This window comes from Lepisosteus oculatus, chromosome 11 (assembly GCF_040954835.1).
Source record: "Lepisosteus oculatus isolate fLepOcu1 chromosome 11, fLepOcu1.hap2, whole genome shotgun sequence".
Lineage (NCBI taxonomy): Eukaryota > Metazoa > Chordata > Actinopteri > Semionotiformes > Lepisosteidae > Lepisosteus > Lepisosteus oculatus.
In genome coordinates this window covers 23,812,812-23,832,233 of record NC_090706.1, presented here as the reverse complement: position 1 = coordinate 23,832,233, position 19,422 = coordinate 23,812,812, and the positions used below count along the sequence as shown (strand labels likewise).

General features: G+C 38.9%; 1 protein-coding gene across 3 annotated transcripts in view; it reads left to right on the top strand.

The window, feature by feature from the left end:
* Positions 1 to 19,422, top strand: part of jade2 (jade family PHD finger 2) — a 71,734-nt gene that overhangs the window by 44,297 nt on the left and 8,015 nt on the right. For all 3 annotated transcript variants that reach the window (XM_015349484.2, XM_015349483.2, XM_015349485.2), the window contains 3 exons: positions 1,264 to 1,767; positions 13,518 to 13,635; positions 17,485 to 17,613. In XM_015349484.2, the coding sequence (XP_015204970.2) occupies positions 1,264 to 1,767; positions 13,518 to 13,635; positions 17,485 to 17,613 (751 nt within the window). The remainder of the gene's footprint in view (positions 1 to 1,263; positions 1,768 to 13,517; positions 13,636 to 17,484; positions 17,614 to 19,422) is intronic.

The window sequence follows — 19,422 nt, the reverse complement described above, 5'->3', positions numbered from 1 at the left end:
TTTTGTCTGAATAATTAGCAACACTATACAGTATCTACAATACTCTACTAACACTTCAAAGCACTTGGTTTAAAAGTTTTTTTCTGTCCATTCAGTTATCAATTTATTCAGCAGCAATTCTGTGAAATATATATTTTTAAGAAACTCGGTGAAATTTTCAAGCCACATTTTAATCATCATTATAAAATAATATATTTTAATTATTAAATGCCTTACCAAACCCAAGAACACTGTAGATAGTAATAAAGAAAAGACAAAAAAGTACAATAAAAAGTAAAAGAAAAAATAAACAAGACCATACAGGATTATGCAGATAGAACGTAGGGTAATCAGACATAGGCTCTGGTAAAAAAGGGGAGTTTTAAGTTTTGATTTGAAGAGAGCCAACAATTTGTCTCTGCGTAGAGTCTGAGGAAGTTCATTCCATAACACTGGAGCAGGAACAGAAAAGGCATGGTCACCAAAAGTCCTAGATCTAGTAAAAAGAGAACAATATGTTGATTTTCAGGACTTAATTTAAAAAATATGATTATCACAAGAGCACACCAGAAGTACTTCAGCCAATAAGTGTACTACATCTATCTAATTATATACTCAATTAACCAGCAGTGTTGTAGTTAAAAAACAGTACTGCCAAAACTTTAAGAACATTATTCTGTTCATGTTTATACAACACTTTGGTCTTCCTCTTTCAGTCTACATACACCATGTTTATGTGTACGCACACTGCATAGGCATTTAAAGTATATATTGGATATGCAGGGTACATATTTGTCATTTACATACAGACAGGTTTATTAGTATATTTTATTAGCATTCTACTTTTATAATCTATCTGCATAATATAGACTCTTCCCTTATACAACAGGCTTTAGGTCTTTTGAATACTTATTTTGAGCTTGTGGTGGCTCAGAGAGGGTGCAAAGCCAGCTTTTATTTCTGCTAGCATCTTGGAGTCAGCTTTTCAGCATTGCAGAGACAGATTAAAGGTTCTGTGTTACAGTCTCTTAGGCCATCATGGGGACAATGGTTTGAGTGGAGATCTGGTGTGAGTATCAGATTGGTAATTCAAGATGAAAGAAATAACTGGTGTCTGTGAAAATACAATCACACCCCATGTTCTGCACAGCACCTTGACCAGGGATCTCTGTCACTAGTAGCTGCTGACCTGGGAAGAGGACTTTCAAGAAACTAGGAGAAAAGATCACGTAATCAGCCCAAAGATTCAGTGTTGATGCAGTGCCGTCTCTGTTCTCTCCTCAGTGTTCCATGCCATCCTGCATCGTAGCCTTCCATGTCACCTGTGCTTTCGACCACAACCTGGAGATGAGGACCATTCTGGCTGAGAACGATGAGGTCCGGTTCAAGTCCTACTGCCTGGAGCACAGCAGCACCTGCCACAGCGGGAGCAGCAAGGGGGAGAGGCCCGATCACAGGGCGCCTGCCGCAGAGGGCGAGGCAGAACAGCCGGAGAAAAAGGACCAGACGGCGCTGGAGAAGGCCAGCCAGCGGAAGCAGAAGCTGCAGGAACTGGAAGATGAGTTCTACAGGCTGGTGAATCCCGAGGATGTGGCCGAGCGCCTGGGCCTGCCCAACGCCCATGTTGACTTCCTCTACCAGTACTGGAAGCTGCGCAGGAAGTCCAACTACAACCAACCGCTGCTCACCCTTAAGAGAGATGAGGTCGACAACCTGGCCCAGCAGGAGCAGGATGTGCTGTACCGACGACTGAAGCTCTTCACGCACCTGCGGCAGGACCTGGAGAGGGTGAGTGCCTAGTGCAGACATGGTCAAACCATCAGGGTTGACACCGCACATTCCTGTTACCAAGGAAACATGCTCCCTTTGTACATGCTTGTAGACAGTGCCCAGCTATCAGCTGGCAATGAAGACAAATAAAAAATGGCTTAAAGGTTTGTTTGGATTCCATTGCTGCTAGCTTATATGTACAAAAATAATACGGATAGATGAAAGTCCCTGCAGAAGATTTTTTCTGTCAAAAAAAATAATTGATGAAAAGAAGGGACTGGGCAAGTAGAAAAGATGGACTTTAAAATGAGAGTTTTGTAATGCAAAGGAACTGCCATTTTTCTTTTTTAGTATTAGTTCTCCCAGAATATTCTCTGGCACATTACAGGTAAATGCCAAGGGCTATCGTATCACCATCTGGGGATTTTCCATAGACTATTTACTACTTTTTATTAAACTATTATTGTTTTCAGTTTTGTTTTTTACTCATCACCCTTTTCCAAAGCCCGTTTCCACCAGGGAGTAAAACAAACACGCTATGGTATCTCGCAATTGCGACATTATATCTCAGAATTACAACTTTACAGTATATCTCGCAATTGCGACTTAAAATCTCAGAATTACGACTTTATATCTTGCAATTGTGAATTAAAATCTCAGAATTACGACTTCACATCTCACAATTGCGATTTAAAATCTCGTTATTCCGACTTAATGTCTCGTATTTACGACGTTATATCTCGCAATTGCGACTTCATATCTCACAATTTTGACGGCACTTCTGGCGCCAGCAATGAACGTAGCCAGGCCAGGTTGCTCATCTGGCAAAAGAAACCCATGGTGGCGTTATACCTTCTTGTGCCTCCTTTTGGAATGCTGTGTTTAGGAATATAAATTGGAAATTAGTTTGGACAATTGCTGATAGATACTATCTTACAAATAAAGTTAAAGAAATCTCATTTAAGAGCGTTCATAGATTTTATCCTGTTGAATTGACACTTTCTAGATTTAAGCATGAACAAGATGATTTATGTGTATTTTGTAATAATGAGAAGGAAGCTTTGTTACTTTTTTTGTTAATTGTATATATACAAAGTTGTTTTGGATAGATTTGCAAAATGTTATTGCTTATAAAGATTTTGATATTTTATATTTAGATCTGATTTGGATAAAGAATATGTTCTTATTATTAATCTGTTAATTATTTTGGCTAAGTACTTCATCCGCAAAAGTAAATGGTCTAATACTGCTCCCTCTATTAATGCTTTTAAAGTGAAATTCCTTTTTTACTTAAATTCTACTAGAAATTTAAAGAATCAAAAGGCAAGACATACAATGGAAATATGTAAAAAGTATAAGTTTCAGCTTTTATCATTGTGAATTCCTCTGGATGTGAAGTGTCTATTTCTGTATCTTTTTTCATATTTTGTCTCTTTTCTTTTTGTATTTCTGGTGTTTAAATAAAAACTTTTTAAAAAGCCCGCCGTCCACTATTCCATCCGGGTACTATGGAAGCCTCCCTGGCGGAAATGGGATTCCATAAACATTAGTGTAATTAATTTGATTTTTATCAGGGCACTTGACAAGACAAGTCTTCAGGCCTATAGATCCTGTACGATTTATGAATATAGTGTAATGGAACGGTACGATCTGGTTGCAGTGGGGTGACGGCACCGCCCTCCCCTGCTCATAACAGGTCTTCTTTAGTTTCAAGACCTGGGTTCGAGCCCAATGCAGTAAGGCACGAACTAGGGTGGGAGCGGCGAGGGCACAAGCCCAAGCACCCAAATCCATTACAATAACAAAAGTACAGACAATGAACTGTCGGCTAGTTCGAATTCGCAAAAGTGAGATAAAAAGTCGCATTTGCGAAATATGAAGTCGTAATACTGAGATTCTATGTCGCAATTGCAAGATATAAAGTCGTATTTGCGAGATACTGTATGAAGTCGTAATTCTGGGATTCTATGTTGCAATTGCGAGATATGAACTCGTAATTATGAGATTTAAAGTTGCAATTGCGAGATATAAACCCGGAATTCTGAGATACAAAGTCGCAATTGCTAGATACCATAGCGCGTTATATTTTTGCTCCCTGGCAGAAACGGGCTTCCATACATCACACATCCCCAAACAATGCTTCAAAAAGTTCCATTGATACTTATTCTGAAAGGGCAAGAATAATATTGGCTTCACTTTGATCACTTAAGGAACATGGAAAACTATTGGTTGGAAATCTTTGACTCTTGGTACAGTAGTTACACAATCCTTCTTGTTGCAGTTCTTTTCGGTAACTGTAGAGCAGTGTTCCTTAAATAGTGTTCTTGGCATGTTGCTGTGTAGCCCTTCAGCTACAGGGGCTTTGGTTTCAAGTTCTAAATTACTTCTTCAATGTCCTTTTACTCTTTGTTTTCTTTAGACAGCAGGAAAATTGAAGCAGAGGACCATTCCTGTTTGCTTAAAGGCAGTACAGGATGCTTTATAAAATAGTCAACTGATTTAGGACATCAAAGGCTTAGCCATGAACTGGGTCCAAATAGGTAATTAATGATCTCAATTGAAGTATGATAGAGCTCTGAAATGACATCCAGGAGACACACCTGACTGTTGGGTAAATGAATAAACCTTTTATTATAGGGATAACTAATGCAAAGGTGAATAACAGTAGTTCAGGATCTCTCACTTTAATTTTTTGTCCCTCCACAAGCCTTACAATAATTTGAGAGTTAAAGTTCTTATATAGCCACTTCTTTTTACTTTATTAACCTTATGCTGTATCATTAAGGTGGGGGGAGTGCAGTGATGCCTTAATGCAACTAAGGGTGCCCAATCTAGTGAACTCCAAGATGTAAGGCTTGCCAAAAAAACTTTAAAATACAATATCGAATTCTGTACTGTCGTTTAGGGTTTAATACAGTGCCAGTGTCATTGTAATTAAAATTAACAGCCAGGTCTAGGTGGAATTTGCTATGTATGTCAGGAGGGTTAACCCACAGTCTGAAATTAATTTCAGTCCGCTTAACCTGAATCAATATACAAAAAATTACTGGGGGGAGGGGGTTCTGAATCCCACATTTGCGTTTCTCATTGTAGACAAACATCAAGAGGATTTAGCTAATACCTGTGATGTTGTAATTTTATTATGATTTTTCCATCTGCTCTTTTCAGTCAGCTGCTGTTGCTGTTGCTTTCCGGGTTTGTTTCAGTGTTCCTGACTGTGAGTCTCACCAATTAGAGGGATAAAGGTGGTTCTCAATTAAAAAGGCAAATGGAGCTATCAGAAACAACTAGTAAAAGGGGAATTGTTAAACTGGAACTATTTTTGTAGCCTTGGTGTGCTGCATGAGGATTTCCTCTGAATTTGAAATTGATGTTAGCTTAACAGGGTAGCAAGGGAGTACAAGAGTATGAGTACAGAAGAAGGCTTTGAGGGCTTTGATTGTGATGCACTGCATTAATGTAGGGTATAGTACTAGTTTCTAAATATGAGCAAATATGGAATTTGAAATAAGTATTTGTTTTTTGTGGTGAGGAAGAGTATGAGTATTTTGCTGCAAAAATTCTTCACTTCTGGATCTTGGTTAGTGATACATAGGCGTCCGCTACACATCAGTGATTCTTACAGGAAAGACAAAAGACAGGTTGTAGTGATTTGATTTAATTTCTTGCTGGAACAAGCTGTCATGAATGGAATTACAATCTGGTGTCTTTTCAGTAGGTTGCCTGCTTGAAGAGTTACTGCACCTCTTTACTCAAATATAGGTGCTTGCATATGTGTTACAGCATTGGAGGGCTTTGCACAGCACACAAGGATGACAGTTTGACTCGTGATGCGCCATCAAGCAAGTTGAAATGCTTTTTTCAAAACAGAGCAGCTTTTTTCAGAACAAATTTACAGTGGAAAAGTGGGGGGGGGGGGGGGGGGGCGGAATAAAGTGCTTTCTCATGCCCTTTTTGGGAAACGATTAAAGAGAAAGGAAGAGCTGTAAGCATGTGGAGGCCTGTGTTAAAACTATTGAATAAAATGAAGCATGTTGAAGAAAAAGTCCCATGCCATGTTCCTGTGCTGTATCTCTTTCACAAGGGCCAGAAAAAGAAAAAAAAACTTGACAGAAAGATTCCTGGGGAATTCTCAGTGTATTAAATTTTCCTTTGAAGTGATTGCAAATTGAGCTGAATGTCTCTAATGCACTGTAGAGCTTTCTATTTAATTTTTCTTTTATCGCCCATCCCTGCAATCAAGGTAGTGTGGTTTAAAAAGGACATAATTTAGTAATTGTATATATATAGCCTGTAAGTTGCAGGTCTGGAGTTGTTGTCAGAGACAAGATTATACAAATTACAGAGTGTAAGATACCAGGATGCCTTCAGAAGCATTACAGGTTACAGTCAATTAGCTCTGGTGAGATTCTCAGGCAGATGGGACTGTGTGTTGATGCGAGAGGGGATTGAGGTAGATTACTTAACTGTGTATAGGGCCATACGGGGAGGAAGGACTACAGTTCTGAGCACGGGATTCCAGGGTAACGTTATTCTTCTGTGTCCAGACGAGCTCTGCCCGCTTTGATCTTCCCCGATTACTGTATCACAGGCAGCAGGCTTCATTTCTTAACTGAATCATATGTTTGAATGCAGAGTGTTGGGGAATGAAATGCAATTGACAATGTTTAAAGAAAACATAAATATTGTGCACTTTTAAAATAACGCCAATGGGTGTGTTTGGTAAAACGCACCTTTATGCAGCATCTTAATCAGCGTCTTAATTCCCTGACGAGAAGGTACTATCATTGCTGTACCTGTGCCATGCAGACTGGCATATTCTGTGCAAAATATGGAGTGCTATGTTGGCATAAAGTTAGTTTTGGGCTTGAAGAATGACGCCAGCAGAAATTTGGTTTCTGAGCTGTTACCAAACCACACTGGCCTGGCAGGGAATGATCAATATTTTTATTCAGTGTATGGGAGGCAAACCAACTTCTCTTTGCTACAGTGCATATAAAAGGACTTTTGTGCTTTCAGCATAGTGGAAAAGAAAGGAAATGAAACAAATGATATTTTGATTTACTTACTTTCACTTACTCCCCCCTTACCTGTACTTTTCTAAATGTTTTGCTTGCTTTATTTTTAAACTTTCCTTTTGAGCAACACACTGTTTCTGTTATTTAGTCCTCAGGGTTCACAAAGAAGGCAGCACTGGAGAAAAATAACAGTTTTCAGAACGTACTGTGGCGAGGGAGAGTTTCTGCTGACTTTAACATATTTCTGTTCAAGATTTGCATACATTTATAATTAGATTCATTTTGGATATTTATCAGACTGTAAGTACTAGAAAAATTTGGTTGGGCTTGAAGGGTTGAAAGCCTGTTTTTACACCACCGCCTTTGTCAGATTTTGTTAAAGGAAGTGGGGTAAGAGCTCAGATATGAAGGACAACAGCAACAAGGCTTGGCAGTTCAGTGCTTTACAATGACCTGTTATTTAATTTTGGAGTGTTTTCAGAACAGACCACGGCAGAAGACTAGCATATGAAGTGGAACAAAACTCGCCGGCATATTCTGTTGTGCATGTATTTTAGCTACGCCTCTCTGATGTTCCTGACTCTTCCGAGAGCAAGCAGGTGCGATGAACCCCAGAGCATGAGAGCAGCATATCTGTAGGTATCATTTAAATGGGACATCTTTAAGATCTGATAAACACATCTTTGCGTTTATTGAGTAGTTAGGTAAGCTTCTCTGAGTGATTTAAAGGTCAGCTGAAGACTGAAATGAGTTGCAGAAGTGCCATGGACACCAGTAAAACTGGGTTTGTTGACCCTGGCAGAGACTCCAATATTTCTCTGTTGTCCTTTGTCCTTTTGCATATCCATCTTAATTTTTCTCAAATGAGCTGCTCTAACAAGCTGTCAGAAACAAAGGTAATATTGATTGCTTGCTCTGAGAGTTGTGTTTGAGTGTTTTGGGAGCACTGGGGCAGTCCATGGAAACTTGCATCTTAACAAAAGACTTTAACTGGTGAGTTTGGTGTGAGTGAGGGGAGCGATCAGTCTATCAGTAAATGATTATTAGTAGAAGTTTGCGGTCTAATGTCGGTCAGATCTATTGTTCTGGGAAGTTCTATAATTTTCATTGTTCTTAAAACCACCCTTGCTTGGAGTTGAGTTCTAAACCACTCCAGAGTTCAACAGCTTTAGTTGAGTTTCTGTGATACCTCCTTTATTTATAAAAAAATCATGAGAGGTGAATAAATATTTATTTCAGCCCTGCCATATCATTCTGTGGCTTGGGGTATTCTTTTACCTGGAGCACAGAATGGGTGAGCATGCTGAGGTGTTCAGTGGTCAGATAAATTATTGAAATGTAAAACCTTGAATTCACAATTCCGTTCATAATTCATTGAAGAGGGACTAGTTAACCCTTTTTGTGCTTGGTGAGATGTTGTCACTCTGTGCTTCAGGAGCAGTCAGGGGTAACTGTGTATCTAGTTAACCTTCTAGATGATAAATGCACTGTGAGACATTACATTGTCAAGCCTTATTAGAGGCCGTTGAGGCTGGTGTTTTGTTAGCACCAGCAGAGAATGCACCTGTGTCACGTGCCCCCACACTAACTCAATTACAGTTAGATGGAAGTTCGTTAATAATTAATGAAAGCAATAACTGGCCTGCAGTTGACCTGGGTTTTTAATATTTCAGAGGGCTGTTTTTGTAAGAATGCACTAGCTGTCCAGGTGTAGCTGTGAAATGTTGCTGTTGTACAGAAAGAAATTTAGTTGTCATATTTTGAATTGCTGCCCCCATTTGCTCCCTTTCATCATGAATGAGCAGAGAGGTAATGAGAACTGAAATATCTCGTCATATCCCCACAAAACAGAAGCCGACACGACTGTAACTTCTTTTCTTTGCAGTTCCTTCTTACCTTTAGTGCTGCATCCAAAATATCAAATTGGACAGGAGGGAATGCACGGAAAAGTATGGTATTCATGAAGTGATGCTCAAGAAGGGGTTTTCTTAAATTCCCAAGGTATCATTACCACTTCTTTAGATATGACTTCTTCTCCATCCACTATTCTTACACAGTCTCACATTCACAGTAACAGAACAGTGGTATTTACATGGCTCCTTCCTTAGTTCCAACAGTTCTATGCCCGGCTGGTAATGGCCTGCAGTTATTTACAGCACCAATATTGGATATGTCATTTACTCAAGAAGAGACCTGCACATTAAGGCTACTAAATGTAAATGTATTACTAAAGATAATATGCTTGAATTTATGGTAAATGTAAAGAAATTAATGCTTCAGATACCATTGGCAAACTATCTTCTGATACTCGTATCCAGAGTAAAACGGAAGGGAGGCCTTGTAATTGGTGACCAGCAGAAAGTGCAAGGATGAGCCGTGGTCCAAAACTCCATAACTGAGCATCTGGACCGACAACAAGACTGGATGTGATTTTGAGATAAACCTCCATGTAAATCACTTCACTTGGGGAAAGAAAAAAAGAAAATAGACCAATACACAAATGGCAACATTCGTTAAAAAAACACTCTGACAGGTGTTTTTTAATTAATTGCGATTGGTGTATTAGAAAGGAACAAGTAAAAGGTTTATTCCATGTTGAAAAGAGAAGAAAGAAAGCGCAACTTTTCGGCTGTGGAGCCTTCCTCTGGTGTAAGGTTGTAATTGGTGTATTACTTTGTTCTGAGTCTCTTGCCTGGAATTAAAGAATATCAAGGACAGGAGGCAGAGTAGGTGGTGGTTTCTAAAGTGCGTGAAGAAGAAGCAGATTGACTCTTAGGTGTGGACCAGAAGCATACAGGTACAGTCCTGGTTACCTGATGAGAAGCCATCTTCTGGTTACTTGATATTGCCATCTGTTGGAACCTTACTGACACTACGCCTTTTTGGGAAGGTCTGTTTCTTTTGTCTATAGTTCTTATCCTGATCTTTAATAAAAGCCTTTTATGAAGTCCATCTTACTAAACTGAATGACCAGTCTTTTAGAAGTAATTGAAATAGAGATCTTGTAATGCTAAACTTCACAATGGAGATAGACAGCAGCTTGGGCATCAAGCAGATCATGATGTTGTACTGTATATTAAAGCAAAAAAAACTGGTAAGGTATTTCTGCCACAGGCATAGAATTGTGGTGCAGAAAATGACGCAATTCCACAGTGCTCAGCAGAGGGGCACATTTTAATGTGGTGGGACTGCATGCCATGTATTTGCTAATTAATGGGCTCAAGAATGTACAAAAGACAGAGAGATATGGCTCGGGGCTTTTTTGTGTCTATGAAACAGCTGTTTCGTTGGGCTTCCACAGCTCTTTTAAACATGACACTCAAATTTACAGACCTGAAAAAGAGTCAAGGGTAGTGATAATGGTGTTATAGATGGTGACCAGGAGGTCAGTGAGTTTTATTTTTTATTGTTTTAGTTAATTGAATCCATAGACAAAGCCTGTATTCAAAAAGTTAGGAGGACGTTTTTATAGACTGATTATTGCCTCAGAGAGTGAATGAGTATATATAGGAAAAGCTCTGCACCTAATAATTAATATTAATGTACCGAATTCTACCATGCTCGGGCAGTATACAAATTATCTTTTTTCCTTTAATCTCCTGCAGGTGGAATAATATATTCTTTATTTTTTACAGCAAGGCACTAAATGTTCTGTCACCAGCTACACTGAAGTAAATGCCTGCCTTCTGACTTTTGCACAATTATCTACTATGTATTTTAAGCTGTTTCAATATGCTAAGGGAGCTCTTATTTAATAAACTCTGCCTTATTATTCATTCCTTGATTTACCTCAACTTCCTGCCTCCTCCAAGAAGTGGCATAATGATAGATGGCGAGATTGGTTTTGGTTTTGATTTTTTTTGTTACTCACATCTTCTTTCGCTGTGCAAGCTGTGCAATTAAGTGGATTTAGCCAGACAATTTCTGAGATGCATCCTGACTCCATAACAACTTAAGAATTTTATTGCCTGTGATTCAGTGTAGTACGCACTCTTACAGACTCCTTGAGGAGGCATCCTGACATGTCAATTTTCATGATAGCAGTGAAGCCTTCTGTTAAACACCAAATGTCAAGCGGTTGCTGACAGAATCCAATAATTAAATCAACAGGTGTCTGGCCTTCGCGAACGTAAAAGAAAAATGAATCTTGTTTATGAGTGCCATGACTCTGTTAATCAGTTCATTTAGTCTGCTGAGGCAAATACACCTGTCCTTTTTGCCACATTCTTTGATGTTAACTTTGGAAATTCTAGTGTTTGTAACCACTATTTGTTCTTTCTTATTAACTAAAAGTGGTAATGCTTAGTCCTTGGAATATATTTCTGATACTGATAATATTAGAAAATTATCTTCCCCAGACTAGTTTAAAGCATTTCTATTTACTCCGATACAATTCTTTTTTACCCATTTATTGATAAATTATATGGTTTGCCCAGCACATTTTGAATACATGCCATTAAAACACATTTTATAAAAGAAGAATGATTGTTTCCAGGGCAAAACTGACCAAGAGTACATCACACAGATCAGTGTGTTTGGTTTAATTAAACTCTTTACCCCAGATATACTGTTTGTCAATGTGGGGAAGTACTCTTCCTTAGTTGTTTCTGAAAAAAACAAAGTATAAAGCATACTGAAAACATGTTGACACATACAATATACTAACTAAAAAAACACTAACACTATAAAATCAAAGTTCTGGCCATCACAGAAGCTGGCCAGAGTGGACAGCTTTGCCTTTGTTGAAGTGTTTAGTTGCTTAGGGAGGCACCACCACTGTGTGCCATCTTCGGAGAATGATACCATCATCACCTCACATGTGCCAGCAAACAAAGAACGTTCTTTCTTGTCTTTTCCTCTGCCTGAAAGTTCTTTTTACACGCACATGTGTACACACTGGCACAGCGCCATCTTCTGGTTCTTTGTTAGCGGCTGCACAAATGTGGGTTGGCTGAAGCCCAGGAACGCAGTCCCCTGAGGGGACCACTGTGTGTCAAGGCACTGCAGAAATCACTGCTCAGCATCTACGTGTTGTTTTAAAGCAGAAACATATGAAACCGATTTGAACGACTCGGAATCAGGAACACTGTGTACAGTTGCATAAGGTGGGGGAATATTAAAGCGGAAATGGGGACCTTTGCTATGATGTTTTTCATGAATTCCTTGCATAAACAGGACTTCCTTTATACAGCACTGTCATCATATGTTCAGAATTCCAGTTGCATTGGGCAAGGGTGTTCTCTGCTGTACACATGCATGACTCCATAGAGGTAGTGGTACACTGACCATCAGAAGAAGATTATCACTTAATCTTAATACCAATTAATGGTTAATACCAGAGAAAGGGTGTTTTGTAGCAGGTGCAGTGACATTTTATTGAACAGATGTGTCATAGGTAAATTCATTGTGCTGATCAACATTTGTCATCAACGGTGTTGATCAACGGGGGGGGTCTGTGAAAGTCACAGGCTAGTAGCATGCGTGCCCACTGTTGGAATCAACACAAGCTGTACATCTGTGACTCATGCTTTGCACCAGCTTGCAGATGCTCTTTTGTGGGATTGTGTCCCACTCTCTCCTAGGGCCTGATCAAAAATGTGCCTGTTCACTGAGCCCTAGATGCCACACATCATCCCATTTAATCCCACAAATGTTCAATGAGGTTTAAGTCTGGAAAGGAGAGCATCCTCAACTTAGCTCTCGCTGGCATCTCACAGGAAGGCCATTTTTACATTAGCACCATGTTGTCCTGCTGGAATGTCGTCTTAGGATGGACTCACAGGAAGGGCAGCAGTTGAGGTCTCAGGAGACAGTGTAGCACATTGCAGTCAGGTTGCCATCAATCACTACAAGTACAGTCCTAGACACAAGACAATCTTCTCCCGACCATCACAGATGGATCTCCCCATCGACTGATCTGTACACAGCAATTAGCTTATCATTCCCCACATCTGGGCCACATTTGCTGATGTCCACCAGGGTGGTCTACACCTTGTCTACACCAAAACTGATTCACCACTTAGGAGTGCTTGGCTCCACAAGTTCCATAGGCATATTGGCTCCCTTCTGTGTTTTTCATTCTTGCTTTTCACAGTGCTTCACAATCAACAGGTTAAAGCAGCTTATCAGCTGTGCTCAGTCACTTCTTTCACTAATAAAGGGATTTAATGCTTCTGCAACACTCTCAGTCACTTGGGTGTATCATGAGCAATTCTGAATAATCCCTTAATCACAATCATGCCAAAATATTTAATCAATATGCAATATAGAGATCATTTATTTTTCTATTAACGTACATGCATTAAAAATGATAGGCTGTATTGCAGTGATTAAGATGGAGAAAACTGAGGCAGACACAAATTTGCAATGTGATGAGTGATTGAATCAGCTCTGCGCTTAAAAAAATGGATACCTGGTGAGAAATGATAAAGCATAGTGCAGCTAACTACACTGCTCTTTGAAAACCTGGGGAATGGGCAGGTCTTGTCCCTGCAGTATGTTTTTGTGATTTCACTGTATATATGACTTTCAGTGAAGCACTGTACCCTGGAAGAAAAATGTGGTGATGAATATGAATGTCACTGCTTACCTGCTCACTGCTCACACACGAGTAACTGTTCAACACAGATGTAAACAGTGACTCATTAATCCCGTCCTTCATCTTTACTTAGCCTTGACCCAACCACAGACTGAATCATCTCTGTGTCCGCAGGAGAAACAGCTGTGAGTGTTTTTTTTTCACCTTGGCAGGTTAGAAACCTGTGTTACATGGTGACACGACGTGAGAAGATGAAGCACTCCCTCTGTGATCTACAAGAGAAGATATTCCACCTCCAGATCCAGTTGATTGAAGAGGATTTAGCAGGAGGTAAGTGAGCAGTAAATCACTCCTACAGCTCAAAGAAAAAAAATGAAAGCTTTCCTTTCAGTATAGTTCCCATTAACTTACTGATGTTTTTTATGGTAATTGCTAGGTCCCTTTAACACCTGGTAACTAAAGGCTACATCGAAAAGCTGAAATGAAAATTCTTGTTTTCTTTCCAGAGATGGGTCTGCTGATGATCTCATCGTCAAAAGCCAAATTCGAGTCAAACTGAAAATATGGGTTTCATATGTTGCTTTCCTCCCCCTTTTCTTCTGTACAAGACAGGAAACTGGATTAAAATGCATCTACGTCTGTGAAATTGTTCACAATAAGGGAGTAAGTTACATGCAATTCAGCAACACAGTGTGTTGCCAGGCTTCTGATGTACAGGAGCTGCCCAAGTTCTGAGAGTAATACGCTGCAGGTAGCACTCACTCTTTTAAAAGCAATTCACAGCGCATCTGTTTCGTGGTCAGAGTGACAGATTTTAGAAGTATATTTGGTTATTATATTTGAGAAGAAAGTGCTGAAACAGGTGAATTCCTGGAAAGAGATTTATTGGTCAGACAGCCTGTAAAATGGAGCTGAGATTTGAAGTTAGTTTTGATTGCAATGTTCATCATTGTGCTGTGAGCTCCTGACACTTTCCCAGAGCTGCTGCAGCAGCAGTTTTCCTGTATGCAGGACTTCGTTAGGCAGCTCTAAATGCCTGTATCTATTCACAGTTGCAAATTAATGCTTGGAGGAGGACAGCCTCATAATAAGCTATGGAAGGCTGAATCCTACAAGAAGTTGAGGTGTTTCAATAGTGGAAAATTAGATTTTTTTTTTGTTTTTTACAATGGAAAGTTCTTACTTCAGATCCTATGCCTTCTTCTGGCCCTTCATTCTGGCCTGAACATTCACAGCTCACCAGTGATCTTCTGAAGATATTTTAAAAAATAACTTAAAATCCTTTAAATTCTGTCAGTGGTCTAGATAGGTTCGTGGATTCTTAAATTAATCCCAAATATTGTATTCTATAAATGTTCCTGCTAAATATTTGATAAATACTCCTGCTAATCGTACACCTCCTCCTCATAGTACCTGTAGTTTCTGATCTTTGAAGTAATTGTTTTTAATGAAGAGTGAGAACTCTGTGCAAAGTGTGAAACAACATCATTGTCCAAATCGCTGGATCAAATCAGAGTACCTGTAGCACAATGCTGTTATTTGTATTGTGTTCAAGCTTTTCCCTTAAAATATATTAATTTGATTTTGCATGTTAATTACTTTCTCATGATAGCTCTGAAATTGACAGTGCTGTGATATAGCCCATATTACAGATGTTTGCTGTTCCCTGTATTCCAAACTGATCCAAACGTGTTTTTATAAAGATCCAAATGATAGTGGAAGCAGCTGTTTTTTTAAGTCCAAAAACATTGTTTTACATTCCCCTTTTGTCACATTCCGTTTTTCTTCTTATCAGAGGTCAGGGCAAAGAAGGGGAATATGAGAATATGCGGGGGACTTGGCACTTGAGCTTGCTGTAAGTCATTTCAAGAGTGCTAGCACCTTGCTAATAGGCAAAGAAGCTCATTGGGCAGAGAAGAGAGACCGAAGACAGAAAGAAAATTAATCATGTACTTCAAACATGAGTCCCCAGGCAATACTTTTGAATAGGAAGGCAGAAGCTGTTTTTAAAAAGCAAAAAAAAAAATGCTGATGAAAACCTACAGTTCATCAAACAAGCTTTTTTTCTTCCCTAATAACTGCGATATTAAATGTCTCTGTTGTGCTTAGATTTAGAAAGAGAGAGTAAAGGAATCCAGGGCATCTTTTTCATTAATGCATGTTCTCTTCATGACAGGTAGTTCAGGTTGCTTAACACAGCACACAGGATTGAGCTGTTTAGGAGATGTGCAGAATCTCAGGACTTCACCATGCATGGCAAACTAAAGTGACAAGGAAAGGATTATTTCTTTCTAAGTACAGTCCTTATGAATCCAAGTAATTAGCAATGGTTATTTTTGGAAACATAACTTCAGTCCTGTAGGTCTTGTTCATGTCATTATTCCCCCTTGTGAAATTTTTGCAGCTTGGAGTGTACAATAGTTGTTAGTTTTAGGCAGGTCTCGTCTGCTTTTAAAACATTTTCTAAAATTTGTATCCTGGATTTTTAAAACTTATTTTAATTACCCCACATTTTGTTTAAAACATTATCCTGTATCTTCATTGATCTAGATATGAATTTGCAGTGCGATTTTAAATATGATATGCCGCATGTTTCAAAGTTTTATAACATTTGAATGAAAAGGTTTATTGAAAGCAAAAATCATACTATAAAACTGAAATAATTTAAATATCATATATTGACTATAAATTAAAAAATACCAGATAGCACATACTCTAATTAGTAAAATTGGTTTAGTAGTAGTACTATTAGTACTATAAAATCAGTAGTAATATAGAATATATGAATATAACGTTTATATAACATGTAATATAACATTTATATGTTTATATATTATGTTTATATAACGTTTTATATAGCATGTTTCATATAACAGAGCCCTATGTTTTTTTATAGAAAGGGAGATTGTCCTCAAGAGATATCTTATTCCAGGGCTGAAGTTAATGTGTCTTTGCATCAATGCAAAGTATTTCTATATCTAACTTGGGGGCTGTGTGGTGATACTGTTCAGTACAAGGCTGAGTCGAGCTCTCTCTGGTAACAGTCACAGAACACAGCCACTCCCTGAGCCCCACCACTGTGCCATGGTAACCCACATTTGCTCACTTAACAGTGCACTTCAGAGCACTAGCTGAACTGTGAAAAAACTGTTGTAATCAACAGCTATTCCTATGAAAGGTGTCTGTTCTTCAGTCTGTAACCTATTTTAGACTTTGAATTTATTAAAAGATTGTTTCTTCAGTCTAAAATTGCTTAAGTCTTTTCACTCCTTTAATTTGTTTTTATACTCTTAACAGCTACAGACATCTCAGGAAAGTGGAATATAAAGAAGCGGTGCTTAAAATGCACAGTAGAATTGGAATGCCTGGCTCAACACTTGGATGTGTTTTTTTAGAGCATGTCCGAGTAAATCAACTGGGCTTATGTTATTACATGTTCTGTAGACAATGGGAGCACCACCTGTGACTTCTGAGGAAAAGCCATTCATTCATCCCACAATGAAAGGAAACATTATGTTTATACAGAGCATAAGATGAAATCCCCAGACAGGATAGAACATCTTGCAGAGGGAACTATTGGGATTGGGATTGTTTTACAACTCTCTGCATTAACCACGAAACCTCGTATTCCACTGTTTAATTTGTTTTGTACAGTGTTTACTACTCTTTCAATTTACCTGGTCAGATCCATTGACTATGAACAGAGTAGTGTGTTACCTGTAACGATTGTTCCCTTACAGCTAATTAAATTTGAAGTGTAGTCCATAATTCCCCTTATATATTAATGGCAACTTCAGATTTGACAGTGTTATTTTAGCAATAAGATCCCCACAGGCTTTTACTCCTGGGAAACCCCATACGCTTTGCTGTGCTGCTCCATATCAATAAGATGTTTCTGCAAGATCCTAGGAAGCAGTATTCTGCACCAGCAGAGAGATGATAATAACACAGAGCTTGTCTCTACTGTGTCTAACCTTTCAAAGACTCTCTTTAAGTGGCTTAAGTTTTATTTTCAAAATGTTTAACATAGATACCTGTTGCTAGAAATAGCATTCAGTTCTGTAACCTTTCCTGGCCCCATCTCAAAACCATTAACTTTGGAACCTTCTAAGATTTGAAAACCTGATTCAATGTAAGGGTCTTTGAAAGTCTTTCTATCTCTCCATCTCTCTTGTCCAGAGAAGGCTCTGAAAGGAGCCAAAGGCAGGCAGAATGAAGGAAAAGAGAGAGGGAAAGAGCGTCGGAAAAGCAGTCCAGAGAAAAAGGAGAAGTGGAAACCAGAGAATGGTTCGTTGCTGAGACCCCTAGGTACGTAGGTACTTGTATCATTTGTCCTTGGTTTTTATTCTTTTATTGTGGTTTTTTAAAACTGTTTTTAGTTTATTAAGAGGCCTTGATCATTTCTGCTGTTCCTGTTTATCCCTTAGACATTTCATAAGAATAATAATAAACTTTATTTTATATAGCGCCTTTAAAGTTGGCTTCTCAAAGCGCTTTACAGAATGACAACAATGAATAAAAAAAATAAACAAGATAAAACACAATTCCAATACACAGAGGAGACCGTGGATGGTGGTACTAAGTGTAGTAGGAGCAGAGGGGTAAAGAATGGAACCAATTAAGTAAAGGCTCTTCTAAAGAAGGTTTTGAGTCTGGATTTGAAGGAGTTTAGAGAAGGTGACTCTCTGATATCCTTGGGGAGGAGTTCCAGAACTTTGGGGCATTACAGAAGAAGGCCCTGTCACCCATAGAATGTAGACGGGCTTGGGGAACAGGAGACTAGAATTAGAAGAGCGAAGGTTGCGAGGTGGGAAGTAGGGCGATAATAGTTCAGACGGGTACTGAGGTGCCAAGCCATGCAGAGTGAGATATGAAACTTGACAGGAATCTAATGCAAGGACTCCGGACTCAGGATTCTGGCTGCCGAATTTTGGACATACTGCAGTTTGTTCAGAGTAGATTTAGATACCCCAGCAAGTAGAGCATTATAGTAGTCAGTTCGGGAGAACACAAATGTGTTGATTAGCTTTTCAGCCACAGTAAGTGATAGCATAGGGCATATTTCTGAGGTGATAAAAAGATGTTTTGACAATATACTGCACATGTGGGTCGAATGTTAAGCCAGAATCGAATATCACCCCAAGGTTTTTCAATTTTAGACTGAAGCTCAAGTACAGAGCCATCTACAGATAGGGTTACAGGACTGGCTTTACAAAATTGCTGGAGGATGCCAATAAGCATGACTTCAGTCTTGTCACAGTTAAGATGAAGGACATTTTGTTTTTATGTCAGAGATGCAATTAGATATAATAGAGACAGCCACATCAGTGTCTGGTTTGGTATGGATGTAGATTTTGAGAATCATCAGCATAGAAATGATAGCTGAGGCCGTGCGAGCTTAAAAGCTGACCAAGTGGAAACATGTAAATGCTGAAAAGCAAGGGGCCCAGTTTTGTGCCCTGAGGAACACCAGACTTAACAAGACCAATTTCAGACCTATACCCATTAAGAGAGACAAAGTGACAGCGATCAGTGAGGTAAGACTTCAACCATCTGAGAACAGTGTCAGAAACTCCTAACACAGTCTCAAGACAAGAAAGTAAGATATCATGGTCAACAGTGTCAAAAGAAGCACTGAGATCAAGAAGGGTGAGTATCGAAAGAGAATCAGAATCAGAAGCTATTAGAAGGTTGTTAGTAACTTTGACCAGGGCAGTTTCTGTTCTGTGAAGTTGACAGAAGCCAGATTGGAGGGGGTTGAAAAGGTTATTTGGCATGAGATGGTTATGAAACTGAAATGTGACAGCATATTCTAGATGTTTTGCAAGAAAGGGTAAGTTGGAGATGGGGCAAAAATTGTTTAGATTGTCCAGAGTCATGTTAGGCCTTTTTGGCAGGGGGGTAATTGCAGCAGTTTTGAGAAATGTTGGTACAATGCCAGTGCTCATGGATTTATTTATAATATTGAGGATAATGGGACAGAGAGTAGACAATAAGTAATTTATAAGTAATCCAGTAGATAAATGATCTAGACAATAGTCCAGTCTAAGATGACCTAACACATGGTGTCTGTATGTGTGAAAGATTTACATACAGTATATAGCAGCTAACTGACTC